The sequence below is a fragment of the Macaca mulatta genome, chromosome 10, assembly GCF_049350105.2.
Source record: "Macaca mulatta isolate MMU2019108-1 chromosome 10, T2T-MMU8v2.0, whole genome shotgun sequence".
In the NCBI taxonomy this organism is placed as follows: domain Eukaryota; kingdom Metazoa; phylum Chordata; class Mammalia; order Primates; family Cercopithecidae; genus Macaca; species Macaca mulatta.
In genome coordinates, this window is record NC_133415.1 from 4780565 (window position 1) to 4802453 (window position 21889).

At 59.3% G+C, this 21889-nt stretch overlaps 1 protein-coding gene across 28 annotated transcripts in view; it reads right to left on the bottom strand.

Moving 5' to 3' along the window:
• Positions 1–21889, bottom strand: part of GRAMD4 (GRAM domain containing 4) — a 153063-nt gene that overhangs the window by 42894 nt on the left and 88280 nt on the right. For 17 of the 28 annotated variants that reach the window (XM_028827583.2, XM_077949299.1, XM_077949313.1 and 14 more), the window contains exons 9-18: positions 20747–20838; positions 19604–19652; positions 17996–18067; positions 17401–17444; positions 17225–17334; positions 12916–13070; positions 12105–12249; positions 11199–11292; positions 9555–9639; positions 8464–8532 (exon numbers count right to left, since the gene is read on the bottom strand). In XM_028827583.2, coding sequence (XP_028683416.2) covers positions 8464–8532; positions 9555–9639; positions 11199–11292; positions 12105–12249; positions 12916–13070; positions 17225–17334; positions 17401–17444; positions 17996–18067; positions 19604–19652; positions 20747–20838 — 915 coding nt within the window. Of the gene's footprint in view, positions 1–1473; positions 2490–5397; positions 7991–8463; positions 8533–9554; positions 9640–11198; positions 11293–12104; positions 12250–12915; positions 13071–17224; positions 17335–17400; positions 17445–17995; positions 18068–19603; positions 19653–20746; positions 20839–21889 lie in introns of those variants that run through there. The other 11 variants (XM_077949301.1, XM_077949308.1, XM_015150584.3 and 8 more) reach the window with 4 other exon arrangements.

Sequence of the window (21889 nt, forward strand, 5' to 3'; positions counted from 1 at the left end):
CCCTCGGAGGGCGCTCCCATTTCATGCTAAGCCTTCCTGCCTCTGTCCATGGCTGTATCCCCAACAGCGAGTTCAGTTATGCAGGTTTTGCTTTTAGCCAAAGGAAACGTGTTGTCTTCTGTAACTTACTTCTTTCACTCCACATGTTTATTGTTTATTTATTTATTTTTTGAGACGGAGTCTCGCTCTGTCGCCCAGGCTAGAGTGCAGTGGCGTGAACTCAGCTCACTGCAAGCTCCGCCTCCCAGGTTCACGCCGTTCTCCTGCCTCAGCCTCCCGAGTAGCTGGGACCACAGGTGCCCACCACCACGCCCAGCTAATTTTTTTTGTATTTTTAGCAGAGACGGGGTTTCACTGTGTTAGCCAGGATGGTCTCGATCTCCTGACCTTGTGAACCGCCCGCCTCGGCCTCCCAAAGTTCTGGGATTACAGGCGTGAGCCACTGCGCCCGGCCCTCTCCACATGTTTGAGAGGGCATTTGCATTTGTATTTGAGGACCTTTGAAAGGACATTTGCATTGTGAAACTGACTTTTCCAGTCCATGAACATGACATTATTTCCATTTATATAGATCCTCATTCATGTCTTTCAATTATTTTATAGTTTTTTCATGAAAGTCTTTAAATTTTTAGATTTATTCCTAAAACTTGTATTTCATTTTTGTAAACAATGTCTCATTCAGTTGCTTAGGCTGGAGTGCAGCGGCATGATCACGGCTCACGGTAACCTCAGTCTCTCGGACTGAAGCGATCCCACCTCAGCCTCCTGAGTAGCTGGGACTACAGGGGTGCAACACCATGCCTGGCTATTTTTTTAAAAATTTTTTCTAGAGACAGGGTCTCACTCTGTTGCCCAGGCTGGTCTTGAATTCCTGGGCTCAAGCAATCCTCCTACCTCAGCCTTCTAAACTGCTGGGATTACAGGAGTGAGCTACTGCGCCCAGCCAAAAGTTCATATTTTGAGGCTTTTTTTTTTTTCCATTAATGTTTTGTAGAGACAGGGTCTCACCATGTTGCCCAGCCTGGTCTCAAACTCCTGGCCTCAAGAGATCCTCCCATCTTGGCCTCCCAAAGCACTGGGATTACAGGTGTGAGCCACCACACCTGGCCTTTGAGGCTGTCTTAAAATTTGTTTTGTTTTGCATAGAAATGCAATTTTTTGTTTGTTTTGAGACGGAGTCTAGCCCTGTCGCGCAGGCTGGAGTGCAATGATGCGATCTCAGCTCCCTGCAACCTCCGACTCCAGGGTTCAAGCGATTCTCCTGCCTCAGCCTCCCGAGTAGCTGGCATTATAGGTGCGTGCCACCACACTCAGCTAGTTTTTTGTATCTTCAGTAGAGATGGGGTTTCCCCATGTTGTCCAGGCTGATCTCAAACTCCTGACCTCATGATCTGCCCGCCACAATTGTTTTTTATGTGTTGGGTTATATCCAGAAACCTTGCCTCCCGTCAACCTAAAGTGACATCAGAGAGCTCTCCTAAGAAAGTTTATTCAGGAACAGCAAAGGGATTGCAGTCGGGATATGCATGCTACGCCAGTAGGCATTTTGGGGGGTGTTTGGGATAAAGGCGACACTTTAAAAGGCAAAGAAGTCCACGTAAGCTGCTCTAGAACAAAGTTCACAGGTCGCAGCAGCTCCTGGCATGAGGCAGTACTGTTCACTGCGGGAGTGGCTGTCGCTAGGTGGGCGCCCTCGTCGCAGTCCCGCGGGTCCTGGGGTGAGTTGTGCTACAGGCAGGCCTGCGAGAGCTTCTTCACGGCCTCCCCTGACTCATTTTGTACCAGCAACTTCCACACTCCTATTATGACAATTTACCTGTGAATTTGGGGGTTTTCTATCATCACATCATTTACAAATAGTAACAGCCGAGGGTCTTCTTTACAATCGTGCATGGTCCAGCTATTTCCCCTCGCTTGCGATGCCAGCTGTGACATCTGGTACCGAGTTGAGCAGAGATGATGGCAGGGGCCTGGGCCAGCTCCTGTCTGAGGGAGGGGGTCAGCTGTCCATCACTGCCTCTTGGCTCTGGCCCCACCGCACTGCCCCTCTGTGATCCCAGGTGTCTCCCTTCCAGCTGACATGGACCCGAGGGCCCCTGGAGGACAGCAGAGCTGGGCTTCCTGGTTCCAGGGGGTTTGAGGGCAGATTTCGGATTTCAGTGGCACCGGGCGGCTGCAGCGTACAGTCCTTTCCCCAGGTGGCTTTCCCAGCTCACGCCCATACACGACAGGGTCTTGGGGTCCTTCCTTGGCTGTGCCCTTAGTCTGTGGCTCCTGTAGTCTCTGGCCAACCCTGTCCTCCAACCGCTGCTGGAGCTCATAAGCCCATGGAGTGCTGCCTCCTGGCGTTCTGCAGGGCGAGCAGAATGGACCACAACCCTGGGTTGCCAGCGTCGCTCACTTTGGTCCACGTGTGGTCCTTTCGGATTGATTTACTCATTCATTCATTACATTCATCCACTAAATATTTAAAAACACACAGCAAGTACCTATGAAGAGAACCCCTGGTTCAATAATAAAATCATTAACAATTTCATTCCCCTCTGGACTGTCCCTGACGCACCCCCACCCTGGGTGACCCCTCTTCTGATTGGCAGCCAGAGTGCCAGCTTCTGCTGGAAGCTCTGCAGCATCCCGTCACCCTCAGAATAAAAGTCCTAGAGAGCACCAGGCCTGCCCCACAGGTTTGTGACCTTTCCTTCGTTCCACAGCCCCTGTGGTTGCCAGGTGCAGCCAAGAGATGCCCCTGAGCAATGTAAAACACATGCATTAAAACATGCATGACTGCCAAGGAAACCAACCGTACTGAAATCGTTATCACAATCACCGTGAATGGCGATAGAGGTATATAGAGGCACTTTTATTGACATTAAATGATGAAATATATGCAAAACAGGCAAGCTGTCGGTTTTAGGCATAGAGTCTGTGGGCCGAGGGTGGGTGGTCTCCCACAAGGTTGGCCTTACTGAGCACTCAGAAGCCCCTGGGAGGCCCCTCTGCCTCCTCCATGGCCCAGCTCCCGTGACACCTGCCATGGGCCCGCACTGCCCCATCTGCATGGAGGGGTCAGTGTGGGCTGCCACGGGTTAGGCAGGTCTGAGCCTTGTTCCGAGTTGGAAGCAAGCGCGGGGAGGCCCTGTTGCAAAGAGGACAGAGGGGTGGGTGGGAGGGGTCGGTGGGTACCACAGGATGGATGTGTTCTTGGGAAGAATGTGAGGGTGTGTTTGGCAGGTTCCTAGCCCACCACTGCTGTGTCCCAGCACCAAGGACAGGGCCTGCTATGCATGGCTGGCTGGCTGGTGGGTAAATGGGTGGGTGGGTAAATGGGTGGGTGGGTGGGTGGATGGATGGATGGATGGATGGATGGGTAGGTGTATGGGTAGGTGGGTGGGTGAATGGATGGATGGATGAATGGGTGGGTGGGTGGGTGGGTGGATGGATGGACGGACGGACGGACAGGTGGGTGGGTGGATGGATGGATGGATAGATGGATGAATTGATGGATGGGTGGATGATGGATGGATGATAGATGGATGGGTGGGTAGGTGCATGGATAGGTGGGTGGGTGGATGGATGGATGAATGGATGAATGGATGGGTGGGTGGATGGATGGATGGATGGATGGAAGGACAGACGGACAGACAGGTGGGTGGGTGGGTGGATGGATGGATGGATGGATGGATGGATGGATGGGTGGGTAGGTGTATGGATAGGTGGGTGGGTGAATGGATGGGTGGATGGATGGATGAATGGGTGGGTGGGTGGATGGATGGATGGATGATGGATGGATGATAGATGGATGGGTGGGTAGGTGTATGGATAGGTAGGTGGGTGGATGGATGGATGAATGGATGGGTGGGTGGGTGGATGGATGGATGGATGGAAGGACAGACAGACAGGTGGGTGGGTGGATGGATGGATGGATGAATGGATGGATGAATGGGTGGATGGATGGATGGATAGGTGGATGGATAGGTAGGTGGGTGGATGGGTGGATGGACGGATGGATGGGTGGGTGAATGGATGGATGGATGGATGGGTGGGTGGATGGATGGATTGATGGGTGGGTAGGTGGATGGATGAATGGATGGATGGATGGATGAATGGGTGGGCGGGTGGATGGATGGATGGGGGGATGGATGGATAGGTGGATGGATAGGTGGACGGATGGATGGGTAGGTGGATGAGTGGATGGATGGATGGATGGATAGATGAATGGATGGATGGACGGGTGGGTGGATGAATGGGTGGGTGGATGGATTGATGGGTGGGTAGGTGGATGGATGAATGGATGGATGGATGAATGGGTGGGTGGATGAATGGGTGGGTGGATGGATGGATGAATGGGGGGGTGGATGGATGGATGAATGGGGGGGTGGATGGATGAATGGGGGGTGGATGGATGGATGAATAGGTGGATTGATAGGTGGGTGGGTGGATGAGTGGATGGATGGATGGATGGATGATGGATGGGTGGATGGGTGGATGAATGGGTGGATGGATGGATTGATGGGTGGGTAGGTGGATGGATGGATGGATGGATGAATGGGTGGGTGGGTGGGTGCATACATGGATGAATGAGTGGGTGGGTGGATAGATGGATGGATGGACAGATGGACGGATGGACAGATGGACAGACAGATGGATGGATCAGTGGATGAATGGATGGATCAGTGGCTGGCTGGCTATGTCAATGGAGCATGCATATGTCCTACTTTCTGAAGCTGTGCCCCTTAGGGTGGCGTGGCCCACTAGACCTGGTTTCCTCCTGGCTCCAGCTCCCTCGCTGTGTAACCTGGGGAGGTCTCTGCCTCCTAGGGGGCTCCTGTGGGCTTGAGGTGCAGGAGGCTAGGCAGCACCAGGTGCACCTGGCACAGGCCTATGCCCAACTCCAGGGGTTTCAAAAGCCAGACAGGTCCTTGTACCCTTCTGTGTCTGGTATCAGCATCCGGATGCACCAAGCCCCAAGTGTTGCTGGAAACCCCTCTGTCCAGGACCCCCAGGCAGCCAGGACACCACAGTGGAGAGGGGCCAAAGCCCACACGCACCCTGACCCCAAGGCGCTCCCTGCCTCTCCCTCCCCCACTTCGTCCTGTGCCAGCCCTGGGTACCCTCCTTGCAGGCCGCGTCCCTCACCACCTGGCCTCCTGTCTTCTGGAACTCAGGCCCTGCCTCCTGCTCCCAGCCTCCAATGCCCACATCCAACAGGACTGCTTCTCAGCCCCACCTCACCCCACAGCCGTCACTCAGGCTGCATCAGTACCCGAACGCCCTGCCCTCAGCAGCCGTGGGGCCCCAGGGAGCAGCGGGCACTGGGGGCCTGGGGTTGGTGGCCCAGGTGGCTCAGGCCACCTGCAATGCGTGTGGCCCTGCCAGGGAGGCAGACAGCCCCGAGCCTTAGCACAAAGCATTTTTAGGTTTATTTAAATAAAAATTATAATTTATACAAGACTTTTTCTTTAAACAAACAAAGTTTTCTTAAAAAAATGTTACGGGAGAATTTTTTTTCATCAGTTCTTAATACAGTACAATCCTTTTGTTGAACAAAAGTCACACTGGCAATGATTATTTACAGATCCAAAATAGACTCAGGCTTCAGACAGAAAACTTTAACATTCATCTAGTTCAGGGATTAGTCATAGAAATTAAACATCTGCCCAGATGTACACAATTTGGTAAAAACTACAGCTTCTCTCCATGGGGAGCCCAGAGCCTGTGCCGGTCTGCGCCCCGCTCCCGAGGACTTCCAGGAGGGGCCTGTGCTGGCAGCAGAGCCAACCTGGTGGCCCTCCCCCTCCCCCTGCTCCCTGAACGCGGCCCTCCCTGGGGGGCTGCGGCCACACCTGGCACGTGGTCAGTTTTCATCTCCCTTTCTCCACAAAAGGGACTCGAACTAAACCACCCAACTCTGGTAAAGAAGCCTCATCTGCCCCAGGGACCCCTCCCGCTGTGTTTGGGGACTGAATCCCAGCACCTGAGAAGAGGCGCTCACTGGCCCCAAGGCCCCAGACCCACCCTTGGGGACAGCCAGGCCCTGGGGAGAGAGGGGTGACCATGGTCTGTGGGCAGGGCCTCTGCAGCCGTCCCTGGGGTGGGTCGGTGCCCGCCCTGTCTTGCCCCAGGCGCCGAGGGGGGGTTCACTGGGGCATGTCCCCCGCCCCTGGTGCACCAAGACAGCTGGTCCCCCACAGGGCCAGACACCCGGCTCAGAGCAGATTCTGCCCCATTCGGGAAAGGCCGCCGTGCGGTCATCCTGCCGCCGACGTCCATGCGGCCCAGAACCAAGAGGGCTCCGCTCCACCGCCCGGGATAGGACATGTGCTTAATCTGGTGATCGGCGCGGCTCCCCCCAAAGCACCCCCGGCACCAGCGTGTGACCCTGCAGCCCCTCGTGAAGAGGGTGAAACCAGCCCGTGCCGCCGGATCCCTCACCCACACCAGCAAATGAGGATCGGAGCAAAGGTAAAAATTACATCTGAAAAATGATACAAAAATAAGAAAAACAGCTTGCTCTCTGTAAAAAATATAATCTTCTGTTTCTTCAAAAAACAACAATCTCAACGACACCCAGGGGACTCAGGACAGGCTGAGGGGGCTGAGGGGGCTGCCCCAGCAGACGCTCAGGCCCGCGGGGTGGCCACCTCCTTCCAGGAGGCCCCCGCCTTCCCCTCCCTTTGCCAGTGCAGGTGGCCCCAGCAAACAGGCCTGCAGGCGCTCCCTCCACAAATGCCACCTTGTTCCCGGGAAGCCCAGGCTTCCCTGGGGCGGGGCAGGGGCTGGGAGGGTCTGTGCCCGGACTGGCACTTGCCAGGCACGCGGGGGAGGGAACAGTGTCACACGGCGGCTGCAGGCAGCACAGGCCCGAGCCTCTGGGCTCGGCTCACGGTTGTTCCCTGACGCACAGGGGCTGCCAGAGAGCCTCTGGCATGGCCCAAAGGCGGCTGCAGCCTGGGCCACCATGGACCCGGAACACTCCTGCCCACTCCCTTCCCCAACCAACCCGGGCAACTGCAGCCTGGAGACCACGTGCCAGACATGCCACGGTGCTCAGAGCACCTCCAACGGCCTTCACAGATGTTCTCCTGGGCCTTCCAAAGAGCAAGGTGTGAGAAAGATGTGCTTTTACCTGCACCATCCCGTGCCCTTACTGGTCACCGACTACAGACCTCCTGGCTGGCGTGTCAGGCTGAGAGCGGCGGGCGGGTCCTTACAGACGCGGTGCTGAGCGCCCTGGAGGCCGGCAAGGAAGGCGCCACCGAAGACACTGAGGGCAGGCGCGGGGTGGGCCCTTCTCACCCTCCCTGCTCCCATGGAGCACAGGCAGGGACAGGGACAGGCTCCCGGCTCCAGCCCAGCGCCAAGGACAAATGCCTCAAGAGGGCCTCATGTAAGAGGAAGGAGGACTGCCAGGCCTGCTTCTCGGTGGTTGGTGAAAGGCCCCCATGTCCCTCCTTGATGACATCTTTCTGTCCCCTGGAGGAAGGGCCCTGCACTCTTCAGCTATGGCTTTGGTGGCGGACGAGCTTCCGGCCTCTGGAGAGCGGGACACAAGGTTGCGAGAGGTTTCTCTGTCCAGGCTGGCACGGAGAAAGGCGGGGCCGGGGGTCCTGTGCATCCTCTCCACAGGCCCCCGAGGGCCTCTGCCCCTCCCCCAGTCTGCAGGTGGCCCTCAGAGGCGCCTGCCACGCCCTGCGGGAGAGACGCGCCCCCAGCCCTGTGAGCCCTGGCCCCTTCGTGGTCGATAAAACGCAGAGGCCAACACAATAGAACCGCAGGTCCAGGAAAATTATTGCAAAAGCTCATGAGGATGTCCAATTGCTTCCACTACCAAATTGTTTAAAAAAAAAAAAAAAAAAATTCCAGCAACGTCCCAGGCAAGTCAATACTAGCTGTCCCCGCCAGACGCTGCCGCTGAGGTGATCTTGATGTACTGGCTGAGAATGGTCTCAAAGGCCTCATCCCTGTGCACCATGGCACCAAACACGAGCGGCTGGCAGGGAAGAAATGCCACCAGTGAGCATGGCACAGCCAGGCTGGCGCCAGGACCAGGACCAAGACGAAGTCCAAGACCAGCCCCAGGCCAGCACGCAGTCACATGGGTCTGGGTGCCAAAGACAGGTGTCCCCCGACTACCCAGAGCCAGGCTCCAGCCTTCAGGGGAACGGAGCCAAGAGACAGAGGACAGCCAGGCTTCAGCCCCGTGCCTCTCTCCTCCCGAGTCTCCGAGTTGGGGGCCCCCCATGCCCGGCATCCTTGTCTGTCCCATGACTTGATGGCCCCAGCAAGATTTCCAGCTCAACCTGGACGCAGCCCCAGGCTCCGGCTGCTGCGAGGGAGGGGTGGCTTTCTGACCCCGCTGCCCAAACGAACCTCTGGCTGGCTGCCCCACGCTGGTCCCAGGGTTGCCCAGAGCCAGGCCCCTGGGCCCACACTGACCCCGGGCGGCCCCCGCCCGGCACTTACTTTCTGAGTGGATGGCGTTGACACGGCGATCCCCATGCCTGAGCCCGGGAGGACAGACAGGACCTTGTACTGAAAGGGCAAGCGTGGCTGTCACCACAGGCCTCTGCAGGCCCAGGGCATCCTCCTCCGCTGGGCATACAGGTGGCAGGGCCCACGGGCACCCAGGACTTCCGAGCAACAGAGGGTAGGACCTGTGGGCACCTCCTCACTTTGTGGCCGAGACACCAGACCTGGAAAGGGTCTGTCCCACCCCATCCCAGACCGCCGGGCAGCTGGCCTGAGGAAGGTCGGAGACAAGCAGGCCCGAGGAGGCTGACGGTGGGCACTGGGCCCCAGAACTCGCTCTCAGGGCCTGGCATCAGAGGGCCATCTGTCAGCACTGCCAAACCCAAGAAGCAGGTTGAAAGGACCCCAGCCCTGAACTCACCCCTTCTGGATACCTGACTGCACACTTTTTTCCAGAGCCGGATGGGAGAGATCACCCACAACTGCCATGGGGCGAGAGTGCCCCCGGGGCCAGTGCAGACACGCCCAGGACGCTCGGAGCTGGGAGGGAGCTGCGGGCCCTGACCACCCTGGCTGAGTGTGCCTGCCAGTGCCTCACTGAGCTTCCCCTGTCCCAGAGAACAAGGGACCACAGGCACCTGTGGCCACGCCCACCTACTCATTCCATGTGACAGTCAAATGCTGAGCAAATGCCCAGAGCGGGTGCGATCATCTGAGCTCTCACCTGAAAACCTGCGTCCGAGGCAAGAGCTCAGGGCCCCTGTGCTTTTCTTTGTGGGGAGGGTCCCAGATATGAGCGCGGGGGAAACACAGTAGCCAGAGCAGGGCGTGGGCGCCTGACCTCATGGGCTCCAACCCAGCCCCTCCACTTTGAGACACAGGTCCAGGCAAGCAGACCCAGGGCAGGCGCTGACCCACAGCGATGCGGGGACTCAAGTCAAGGACCCGGACCATGGGCGGCCAGCGCGGCCACGGTGTCCAGATGCTGACAGAGGCTGGCAGAGGTCTACACGGAAAGCCTCGCCAGCCACTGTCAGGTGACGAAGAAAACACGGGGGCTGGTGGGGGTAGATGGCTTCACCAACCTTCTGGATGTCCGTGATGTCCACCAGCTTGATGACTTTGTTCCTCTTTGAGGACCCGGATTTGGAGCTTTCGAAGCACAAGTAACTGGAAGGGAAACGGACAGAGGCGTCACCTGGCTCTTGAACCAGAGTGTGCTCCCACCAGGTGGGGGTCTCCCGCGGCTGCCCCTCAGCCCCCAGTGGGATGAACAGAGACGCTCCCTCCCCACCAGACACAGCATGTGTGACACACACACAGCCACCGCTCTGTGAGACACACTCGTGGCCACGCTCTGTGAGACATGGCCACCGCTCTGTGTAAGACACTCATGGCCACCGCTCTGTGAGACACACACACGGCCACCGCTCTGAGACACTCACGGCCACCGCTCTGTGTGAGACACTCAGGGCCACTGCTCTGAGACACGGCCACTGCTCTGTGAGAGACACGGCCACTGCTCTGTGTGACACACTCGTGGCCACCACTCTGTGAGATGCTCAAGGTCACCACTCTGAGACACGGCCACCATTCTGTGTGTGACACTCAAGGCCACCGTTCTGTGTGAGACACTCAAGGCCACTGCTCTGTGTGACACACTCACGGCCACTGCTCTGAGACACAGCCACCACTCTGTGTGAGACACGGCCACTGCTCTGTGTGACACACGGCCACTGCTCTGAGACACACGGCCACTGCTCTGAGACACTCATGGCCACCGCTCTGTGAGACACTCATGGCCACCACTCTGTGTGAGACACTTGTGGCCACCGCTCTGTGAGACACTCGTGGCCACCGCTCTGTGAGACACTCGTGGCCACCGCTCTGTGTGAGACACTCACGGCCACCGCTCTGTGAGACACGGCCACCGCTCTGTGTGAGACACTCGTGGCCACCGCTCTGTGTGAGACACTCACGGCCACTGCTCTGTGTGAGACACTCGTGGCCACCGCTCTGTGTGACACACTCGTGGCCATTGCTCCGTGAGACACTCACGGCCACCGCTCTGTGTGAAACCTAAGACTGCCATTCCCAGGACGCTGGGAATGAGATTCCCATTCCCCTGGGATTCCCAGCGAGCGACACAGGCGTCCCGGAGCCCTAGCTGGGAGTGTCCAGGTCACCTCCTCTGCAAGAAGCAGAGGGGAGGCAGGGCCTTGGCCACTGCTACAGGTGTGGGGGACAGGGTGGCCGAGGGTCAGGCAAGACCAAGAACAGATCCCATCCCCAGGCCAGCTCTTGCACTCCCACATCTGGGGTTTCAGGGGTTTGGAGTGTAGCAAGAGAAGAGTCAAAGTCCTCTTCTGGCTACTGTGTCTCAGACAGCAACAAGGACCCAGAGCCTCAGTACTAGCTACGGGCCTCGGTCCCCTCCTTGGGAGACTCTGCCCCTGGTCTCCATGAACTGCTTGGGCCCCAGAGGGGACAGCAGACAGCATCCCTGCCAGCCTGAGGGAGGACAGCAGTGCGGCACAGGCCACGTCCGGCTTGGAGGCGACACTTTTCCCCTGGGATCCCAGACAGTCGGCAAGAGCACAGCGTGGGAGAGGCCACGGCCGCCACTTGGGGAAAACCTGCACTGGGCCAGCCGTGCCATCCCAGAGCCCAGGCAACCCCTCCTGTGCCCCCTCCCCTGCAGCCACACAGGGCCCCGCGGCCACACTCACTTCTCCGTGACGTAGAGCACCCCGTTCCTGATGTAGTCCGTGGGCATCTTCCGGTCCCTGTTGATGAGGCAGCAGCGCCAGCCGTTCTCGCACACTAATGGGAGAAGGCCCGCCCGTCACGCCTTCCACTGGAAATAGCCAGCCTCTGACCTGACGCTGGGACGCGGGAGTCCTGACTCTCAGATCCTGACATCCACCCACTGCGCTCACGTCACCCCCACAGCGAGAGGAAGGCGCGCTGGCAAGAGTGAGGTGGCCGCGGAGGGTGGAAAACAGATGCTTCCTCTTCACCAGGCACTGGCAGTGTTTTTAAAGTGAAAGCAGCCAGGCAGAGCAGGGAGCAACAGAAGTGACAGTGTGGCCAGGACGCCACCTCCACGAAGACCGGCAGTGCCAGGGCTCAGCAGAGGACGAAACTCAGTTCTCCGCAGCTGCCTCTGCAGCCGCTCAGCACACACCTCGGGCTGCCCGGTTTAATTTAACAGGAATTCCCTTTGGGAAGGCTGACCCGTCCCCAGGCTCCTGCGTCACCTCTCCCTTGGCAGCTCTTGTTTCTCCAGACACGATGGAACCAGGAGCAGACCCCCTGCCAGCGCCCTGCCGGCCCTGACGCCTCGCCCTGGAGTCTGTCCCCAGCGGGCCACCTGCATGCCTGCTCTCAGGGGAGTGCTACAGCGTGGGTGGCTCTCCCCACGGACACGCCCTCCTCCCCTGGAGCCCACAGAGTCCTCATGACCCCCGGCTCCTGCACTGCCTCCTGGGGTCCTGGGGCAGTGGATGTGAACGCTGTCCCGAGGGCTCCTCTGGCCTGTCATAGGGCAACCCCCTCCTGTACCCACAGCACCCCCAAGGGGCCTTCAGTCTGTGTCTATGCTTGGCCTGGCCTCAGGCTCACGGCACACATACCTGCCAGCGGACGCTCGTTTTCTGTCAGGTTGAAGATTTCATGGAAATTGCCCTTCTTGGTGCTGTGGAAGCGGCCGGCGTCCTCCTCTTTACCCAGGCCGGCCGGTGCACTGGGCACATAGCTCCGTGATGAGGTCGTCTGCAGCTGCCAATGGCAAACAGCGCGAGGTCAGGCCCACTGCCCACGCCCGCAGCACCCAGATGCGCTGGCCACACGCACACCCCCCGACAAGCTGGAATCCGAATTCGGGAAGACATTTCCCAGGCCCCTTCTGGCCCAGCGCGGCTCCTTCCAGGCAGGGCCACCTCACTTCAGCGGGGAGAGCCCAGTAACCCTCCCGACTCATCTGAAACACCGGGAGGAGAGCACCGAGGCCCACTCACTCCCCATGGCCCTGGCTGGGCCACTGTGCTGGACATCTGGAGGGCCTGTGACTGAATGAAATATGGCCCAGGGCCAGCCTGTGGCTCCAAGGGGGCCCTTCTCAAGCTGCCTGGTCTCAGTGCCAGAGCCACACCTGTCAGGGATGGCAGGGGCCGGGCGCCCCCATGGAGGGCCACTCCCAGGCCCGCTGGCTCTCAGTCATCATGGCCAGTCCCCAAGTGTTGCCTTGGGCTTGGGAGGGGCTGGATGGGCCTCAGACACCGCAGTGGTAACGGGAAAGAAAAAACCCTCACATTTTAAAGACTCCATAAAATTGAATAAACAGCCTCTAAATGAGCCGGAGGTGAACACAGCACTGTGGGCCTGGGGATGTCTGGCTTTGTGGCCCCCGATCCCGCTACCCCCGCAGCTGGGGGCCGGGCTCACCCTGCGCGAGACAGCAGCACTGGAGCGCTCCTTGAGCTGCGGGTCGGTGGGGAGGCTCCTCCAGATGATATAGGGCGTGTCGTACTTGGCACGCAGCCTCGGGCAGCGTTTAAAGATGAAATCGATGAGGAAGAACTTGATACCAGCATAGAGTCCTGACAGCAGGGGATACAGGCTGTTCAACATAGACCCCTGAGGGCAGGGGACACAGCCCGCTCCATCCAGAGTCCTGCAGCTGTGCCAGTCTACTCAGGGTGATGGTTCCACCACCTCCTGCCTCCCAGATTGGCACCCTCCGCTCTGAGCCTGGATGTGAGAGTCCGGCTGCTCGCTCAGTCCTCACCCTGGACGCCCCCAGCCCCACTCCCCTGGGGCTCCATCCAGCTGCAGCCTCAACCACAGGCGAGGGCCGTGCCCTGCATATTCAGACCTGTGGCCAGCCTTCCCCTGCACGCCACACACCTTCCCGCCCCAGAATCATGCAACGACTATGCCCCTCCCCAGTGGGCTCCTCCCCACCTTCCGCTTGGCACTGAAGGGCACCATCAACTGCCCAGCAGTTCAGGGAATGTTCCCAGCATCCCTTCAAGGCCCTCCCTGACCCCCGTCCCGCCCACCTGCAAACTGGTGGCTCTGCCCTCCAAACAGGCCAGATCCACTAAAGACCCACTTAAGACCTACTCAGGGTGACGGTCCAGCACCTCGCGCCTCCTAGATTGGCACCCTCCACCGAGTCTGGATGTGAGAGTCCAGCGGCTCGCTCAGTCCTCACCCTGGACGCCCCCAGCCTCGCTCCCCTCGGGCCCATTCCAGCTACACAGTCTCCACCCCAGGCGAGGGCCCCACTGCCAGTGCCCCACCCGCTCCCACTAAGACCCCTCAGCTCTGCTAGGACCCCCCATCCCATGCCCCTCACTTCTCTCTCCAACTCTGCCCGGCTCCGGGCAGTTCTCAACCCACCTAAAACACTTCAGGACTGTGCCTCCTCTGCCCCAATTTCCCACACCAGGCACCCAATCTGAGGTGCCTCCATGGCAATCCGTCCCCAACCCCCCTCCCACCTGCCCTCCTTCACCTGGGTGCCCCCCCAGGCCCGGCCCAGCCCTGCTCAGACGGCTTCCCACAACCACCTGCTCAAACGGCTCCCAGCCACGCCCTCACAGGCTCCCCTCCGCCAGCTCCATTTTCTCCTGGGCACTGTCACCTGACACAATCATGGTCAGTCCCCCTACAAAGCATGACCTCAGAAGAGCAGGGCCTGGCTGCGCCCCAGGACCCCACCAGGCAACAGACGCAGGGATGGGAGGTGGGGCCGGCCCCCACACACCTCCTAACGCACCCCTCTGGGCAGCGAAAGCTGTCAGGAGTTCCGGTCTCTCCAGGTGCCCCTCCCAGTGCTGGGGGCTGTCTCACTGCCCACAGTGCCTGGCCCACCAGACCAGACCAGACGTGGCAGGTCCTCCCTGCAGGGGCCCCAGGGTCAGAGTTCCATGTACTATCAGTGCTGTAAGGGGATTGATAAAACTGTGCCTTGTTTCGTTTTTTGCCTTTGTAGGACATTTTCACATAAATTCATCAATCAAGTCAGACTTTTTGACCCCAGTTCTCTACTTGTTGATTCTTTTTTTTTGAGAGGGAGTCTTTGCTCTGTTGCCCAGGCTGGAGTGCAGTGGCTCGATCTCAGCTCACTGCAACCTCCCGGGTTCAAGCGATTCTCCTGCCCGTCTCTCAAGTAGCTGGGCACCTACCACCACACCTGGCTAAAAATTTTGTATTTTTAGTAGAGACGGGGTTTCAGCATGTTGGCCGAGCTGGTCTCGAATTCTTGACCTCAAGTGATTCACCCGCCTGGGCCTCCCAAAGTGCTGGGACTACAGGCATGAGCCACCGCGCCCGGACAACTTGTTGATTCTTGAAAGATGCTAGGTGTAGGGAGGGGCAGGGCCAGGACCACCCTCTTGGCTGACTGGACGGAGCTCCCCGGTCTCCCTCCACGTGGTGCCCGACCCGTGAGGGACAGCTCAGCTCAAGAGAGCCCAAGTCCCAGCTGGGGCCATCCTTGCTTGGGGCAGGCAGCCTCTGCCCCTCTAAGCTGAGGTCTCTTGTCAGCACTGCAAAAGGACACGTGGGCACTGAGGAGCCAGGAATGCCACCTTGGCCCACATCTGGCAGGGTCAGCGCCGCCCAGTGGCAGTGGTGACCTCAGTGTGGTTGCAAGAACCCAAACACACTGGTTGTCACAAAAAAGGAAAGCAGGGGCCGGGTGGGGTGGCTCACGCCTGTAATCCCAGCACTTTGGGAGGCTGCGGCGGGCGGATCACGAGGTCAGGGGTTCGAGACCAGACTTGCCAACATGGTGAAACCATTAAAAATACAAAAATTAGGTGAGTGTGGTGGTGCGCCCCTGTAATTGCAGCTACTCCCAAGGCTGAGGCAGAACAATCACTTAAACCCCGGGGACGGAGGTTGTAGTGAGCGGAGATCGTGCCACTGCACTCCAGCCGGGTGAGACAGTGAGACTCCATCTCGAAAAAAAAAGGACAGCAGGGCAAATCCAGGACACCAAGACCCAGGTGCACACCCCCAGGCTCCCCGTGGAGGGCGGCCTGCCCCGGAGCTGCCCAGGGCGCCAAGTGCACTGCAGCCCTGGAGCCTCGGCACCTGGACCCAAGCCCAGGGGTCTAACAGGAGGTCACGGCGGTCACCTACCCACTCAGGAGCCTAGAGTCCTGGGTGCTAGCCAGAGGGGCTCCAGGGCATTGTCCGGGGAAGGGTCTGATCAAATCTGGCTCTGCCCACTCCTGGTGATGCCACCTGATGGCCACAATGAGCTGTCGCTGGAGAGCTCAGCCCTGCTGCGTCCAGAGGCCTGTCCTCCCACCAGCAGTTACGCTGGGTCAGGACTAGGGTCAGGCTGGCGTTACAGCAAAGGCATTCAGAAAAGCGGCAGAGGAGCGGCGGGGGGCGGGGGGCGGCGGGGGAGCAGCGGGGGCATCTCCTCTTCCACACAGACACAGTCCCCCACTGCTCCTCTAAGTAGCATGCCAAGCCCAGACTGCTGAGAGGCTAGGGTCTGACTCCCGACTCCAGCACGGAGCTCTCCCCACCCCTGGCTTTGCAGCTCCCACAACCACACACACTGTCCTGCTTGGGCCCACCTGCCCCCTCAAGAACAGGACCCTGGCGGCCTCGCTCCCACATGCCAGTGTGTGGCCCATGTCAGACACTGGATCGCTGGTATTGAGGAAAAGAGAGGGAAGGGGAAGGGGAAGAGGAAGAGGAAGGGGAAGGGGAAGAGGAAGGGGAAGGGGAAGGGGAAGGGGAAGGGAAAGGAGACCAGGCACAGTGGCTCATGCCTATAATCCCAGCACTTTGGGAGGCTGAGGGGGGCAGATCGCCTGAGGTCAGGAGTTCACGACCAGCTTGGCTAATAAGGTGAAACCCCGTTTCTACTAAAAATACAAAAAAAAAAATTAGCTGGGCGTGGTGGTGGGCCCCTGTAGTCCCAGCTACTTGGGAGGCTGAGGCAGGAGAATCACTTGAACCCGGGAGGCAGAGGTTGCAGTGAGCCAAGATCGTGCCACTGCACTCCAGCCTGGGCAACAGAGCGACACTCTGTCTCAAAAAAAAAGAGAGAAAGAGAGAGAAACAAAGAGAAACAGAAAGACAGAGAAAAGAGGGAAGCAAGAAAAAAGAAAAGAGAAAGGAGGGAAGACAGCACACTGGGCAGCAGTGGACGAGTGCCTCCTGGGGTGAGGAGGGGCCGCCACACCCCACCCACCTCTCAGCACAGTCTGGTCCTCGACACCAGCTGCCCTCCTTCCCCACGGCCAGCTCTGCAGATGAGTGTTTTAGTGGATGAGATGAGTGTTTTAGTGGATGTGACCCTTGGCTTCATGTGATGTTACCAAACTCATCAGCTACAACCAACCTCCCCGCACATCAAACCAGGCTCTCAGCCTCCCCGCGACTGTCACCCCTGAGCCCACGGGCGCCCCCCCAGAGGTGTGTCCTGCCCAGGGCAACTCCCTGACACCCCCAGGGCCTGCTATCCTGGGTCTTAGGTCTTCCAACTCCTCCCACTTGGCAGGAGACACGGGGGCCTTGGAATCGGAGAGTTTCTTGATTTAAGAAACAATCACCGTGTCCCTCGATCTCGAATGGGCTTCACTTCTCCCAAATTGAAACGTTTGTGACAAAAAGCAGAGGAAGGATCGCCAGTTCTTGCAGACACCTGGCAGACACTGGTGGCACACAGACACTCTTGTCCCACCTCCTGAAGCTACAGGCCACAGGTACATCTCCTTACCCACGGTGAGCCCCACCAGGCGGTAGGGGAAGAAGCAGGAGGCCAGGAAGGCAGCCCAGAGCGCCACATACAGCTTCTGTGTGATCTCCGGCTGGACCCACATGAACAAGCTGGAAGGAGACAGGAGGCTCAGGCCGGGCGGGCGCTGCCGGGCCAGGGTGGGGGGCGGGACTTACTTCTTGATCTTCTCCAGGATGTCAGCCATCTTGCCGAAAAGGTTCTGCGTGAAGGAGAAACAGCGATTACAGCAGCCCCCGTGCCTGGGCTGTCAGTCACACCGCGACGCCGGGAGGGCCTCCAGGTCGGGCGGCCCTGAGGTCACCCAGAGCCCTGTGGTCCTGCCCAGCTGCTCCGAGGCTGGGGAAGGCGCAGCTCTGGTCTAGGGCAGAGGTGACCATGCTCACAGCAACAGCAGACCCAGGCCTGAGTCCTTTCCAGGGGCACTCAACCCTGGCCAGGGGCTCCCCTGGGGGGACGGAGGGAGGCTCCACTCAGACCCTGGCCCACCATCCGCAGAGGCTGAATCAGGAGGCCCCTTCTCCACCCACCAGAGTTACTGTAATGACCAACCAAGGGCAGGGTGACTACAGGTCAGCTGACAGCAGGCAAACCGGGCCTGCAGTGTCAGGCACGGACCTCCCCGGGCAGCAGCTGAGGCCGGCAGAGACACACCCCTGGACAGCATAGGCACATCCCTGGCACAGAGACACCCCTGGCTCGCGCCCGTGGCCGACACAGACACACACCCCTGGCTGGTGCCCGTGGCAGTACCTGGGCTTTCTGAGCGACGTCCAGCACCAGCTGGAACTTCTCAGACACAGTCAGGTCTTCCTTTGGAGGTTCCTTCAGTCAAAGGGGAAAGAGAATTTTCCACTGAAATTTAACAGTTCAGAAAAACTACTGACAAAACAGTGTGGAGCCCTCACAGCCCCAGGGACTCCGCTGTCCCCACACAGCCAGAGGGGATGGGACATCCCTTGGGGACCTGGCACCAGGAGGACACCCCTCTGGGCGGATGGTGACATCTCACCCCGTGCCCCTCACTCTGGGCGCACAACAGGAGTGGGGCAGAGCTGGCCCTGCAATGGCTGAGCAGAGGCTCTGCCTCACAGTTCACCTTCACAGCTGTCCTCCTTTACAGGCAGGGAAACTGAGGCCCAGCCAATGGGAGCCCTGGTCCTGCTTGTCTCCCATTCATTAAGAGCCTCCTAAGGTCTCCCGGGTCCCAGTGCTGGGCGAGCAACAGCCCGCCTCTTCCAGGCACTTCTCCTTACCCCTGGTGCTCCATGTAAGAAACAGGCACTGAGATATCCAACTAGGCCCGTGGAGGCACCGAGGCCTCCCTTCTGCCCATGCCCAGTGGTCTCGCCCCATGGGTCGAGGTCTCCCTCTAGAGCAAACTTCTGTAAAGGGCCAGTAGTAAATATCTGTGGCTTCCAGGGCCACGTGGTCTGTCGGCTACTCAACCGTCATGCAAAAGCAGCCACGGCGGTGTGTAAGTGAATGGGTGTGTCTATGGCCAATAAAACTGTATTTTTTTTTTTTTTTGAGACAGAGTCTCGCTCTGTTGCCCAGGCTGGAGTGCAGTGGCCGGATCTCAGCTCACTGCAAGCTCCGCCTCCCGGGTTCAAGCCATTCTCCTGCCTCAGCCTCCGAGTAGCTGGGACTACAGGCGCCCGCCACCACGCCCGGCTAGTTTTTTGTATTTTTAGTAGAGACGGGGTTTCACTGTGTGAGCCGGGATGGGATGGTCTCGATCTCCTGACCTCGTGATCCGCCCGCCTCGGCCTCCCAAAGTGCTGGGATTACAGGCGTGAGCCATCGCGCCCGGCCAATAAAACTGTATTTACAAAGTTAGGCAGTGGGCCAGAGGTGGGTGTTTTGTTGTCGTTGTTTGTTTTTTTGAGACAGAGTCTTGCTCTGTCGCCCAGGCAGGAGTGCAGTGGCGGGATCTCGGCTCGCTGCAACCTCCGAGAGGTGGGCTCTTGCACCTCAGAGGGGAACAGGTCCGCTTGTCCAGCCCGCTGTTTACGCCCTACCTGGGGAGGCTGCGGGGGCTACAGCAGCCCCTCAGTGTCCCCCGCCCCTGCCACATCACATCCCAGCTGGGAAGCCTCAGCTAGGACAGGCCAGGGCCAGGCATCTGCTTCTCGCACAGCCAAGCCTGGCCTAGCAAGCGGGGCGGGGCACACACCCTCCCAGGGCTTGGGGCCAGGGAGGGGCTGGCCTCCTCCTCCCTTCCTCTTCGGGCCAGGGCAGGGCTCCCGGGGGATGACCACATGGCCTCATCCAGAGGCTTCCCCGAGAGGTGCCCACAGGCTGAGAGGCCTGGTGTGACGGAGACAGTCGGAGGAAACTGTGCACCCTCCAGGGACTTACCATGGGCTCAGACACTTCCGGCACGATGCTCCACTGTATCCGCCAGCCCCTGGTGAACAAAAAACATACCTTTATGACAGTGCCACCTGAGTCAGGGGATGGCATCGAATCACCAGCCCTACACGCCCAGCTGGCCTTGGAGGGGGCCCTTCTTTGTCCTTCTAGGTCCTTCTATGCTGCCTAATGGGGAGAAAAGGGCCCCCAGAACCCCCTGCTGTAAGAGCAGACAACTCCTATCACCCTCACCAACCCCTCCCTTAGGGCCCTTCTGGGTAGAGGGGACATATTTAATAGCAGCCAGAGGTATCAGGAAGGGCGGCCCTTCAACATCCACCAGCCAAAGGGGTCCTGCCCCAATGCTGGGTGCCAATGACACCTTCCAGAGTATTTAAGTGATTTCTACAAAAAACGTTTTCAAATGAGCCAACTGGGGCAGGCACAGAGAACCATCTGGAAACACTGCTGCATAAAAGTGCAAACTTTTGAATGGCCAAGTCAAAGTATGGAATCGCAGCTCCTCCCTCAGCCCCGGCACACGGCTGACATTCACTCCTGGGGGTAACCGCAGGCTAAGAAGGACCCAGGAGTGCCAGGACTAGTGGTCTGCCCCAGGGCATGGGCTTCCTAGAGCCCCACTCAGTCTCCACAGGGAGGGAGTGCTCAGAGGGGGTAGGAGTGATGCGAGGGCCCTGACTCAGGCCGGGGCTAACGTGTCGGTCACACGGGCAGGCTGCCTGCAGGCGACTGGCACTCCTTCCCAGTCCAGCTCCTCCCCAGAAGGCTCATCTCCAACAGGCAGCCAGCAGGAACCTTCTGGGGTGTGGAGCCCTGCTTGCTTCACCCACCCACCCACTGAGGTTGCGAAGAAGTCCCCTGCGATGCTCAGGTAGGTGCAGGAACGGCTTTGGCTCTGCTGGCCGCCCACAGAAGGAGGTGCTGGGGGATTTGGGAACTTCCCACTACTATCTCTAGCAAACCAGGGAGCCGCCCTGCCTGGGGGTCTCTGCAGCCTGTCGGGGGGCCACCCCTGAAATGTCAGTGCATGACATACCCAGCTGGGGTCACGGTTGTGTGAGACACAGGGAGACAGCACAGCCACGCACGTAGTGGGATAAAGCGGCCGCGACAAACCGGCTCACCTACCTGGCGATGAGGTAATTGAGGGATAACCTCAGAATTGCTAGAAATAAGAACAACGGGATGGCCCAGCCATGCCACACGGCATTCATGTACACCTGCGGGGGAGAGACGGGGCGTTAGACCTCCTGACAGCTTGGATCAGGACAAGGCACATCCCTCCCACCTCCCGCAACCAGGAGGCCCCAGGGGGGAGACCAGGCCAGCCCCCCGGCTCTCCAGACACTCAGGGACGAGGGCGCGTCTGATGGGGAAGCTGGGGGAAGGGCTGCTTCCCTAGTTTAAGAGCTGCCAGTGGAAGCGAGGAGCCACCCAGGGAGAAGCATGTCCTGGGGACAGAAGACGGCAGCTGATTCCACACGGGGATCCCGCTCGCCCCGGTGTGGCTCCCACGCTCCAGACTTGGGGCATCACCAGGACTCAGCCTGGCCGGGCAAGGCGGCCAAGCACTGCTGAGGGCGAGACAGGTGCATGCCCAGGGCCACCTTCATGCCAGGCACCATGTGTGCCCAGCACAGAGCCCGGGACAAAGAGCAGATGTGCAGACAGGGCAGAGGACGGAGGTGAGGCCTGGAAGGCTGGTCCAAAGCTTGGGCTCATCTCTTAGTGACAACAGACACGGCACAGGGGCGTGTGGGACCCCAGGCAGCAAAGGCCTCCCGTCGCAAAGCATTTGTGAGGGGTGGTGGGAGAAGAGGCCTTCCAGGGCCGGGGTGGAGCGGGTGGCCCCAGCACCCAGCCTTCATCTGTGAGTGTACAAAGTGCCCATGTCCCAGGTGGGCAGTAAGTGCCTGGGGCAGGCACAGGGCCACGCACTTCCCCGGAGAGCCTGACCCAGGCTGAGGCCATCTAGGGACCTCTCCCAAGGGGCCCACTCGGCAGGGCAGTGCTGCCCTCAGGAGCCCCGGACAGTGTCAGGCTGTGGAGGCCTCCTCTCTGGCCTGGAGGCCTCAGCAAGCGGGTGGGCTGCCTGTATCCTCCTTGTGCTGGAGGCACAGCCTCCACCCCGGGTCAGGGGCCTCCCCCGGAGGACGAAGTACTGAGACATAGGTGGCAAGTCTCTGCAGGGCAGGTGGCAGCCGTGGCAGGGCAGTTCCAGGCAGGGTGGCTGGGCCCCTTTTCCCCAAGGCCCCGCAATGTGGGCCCCGG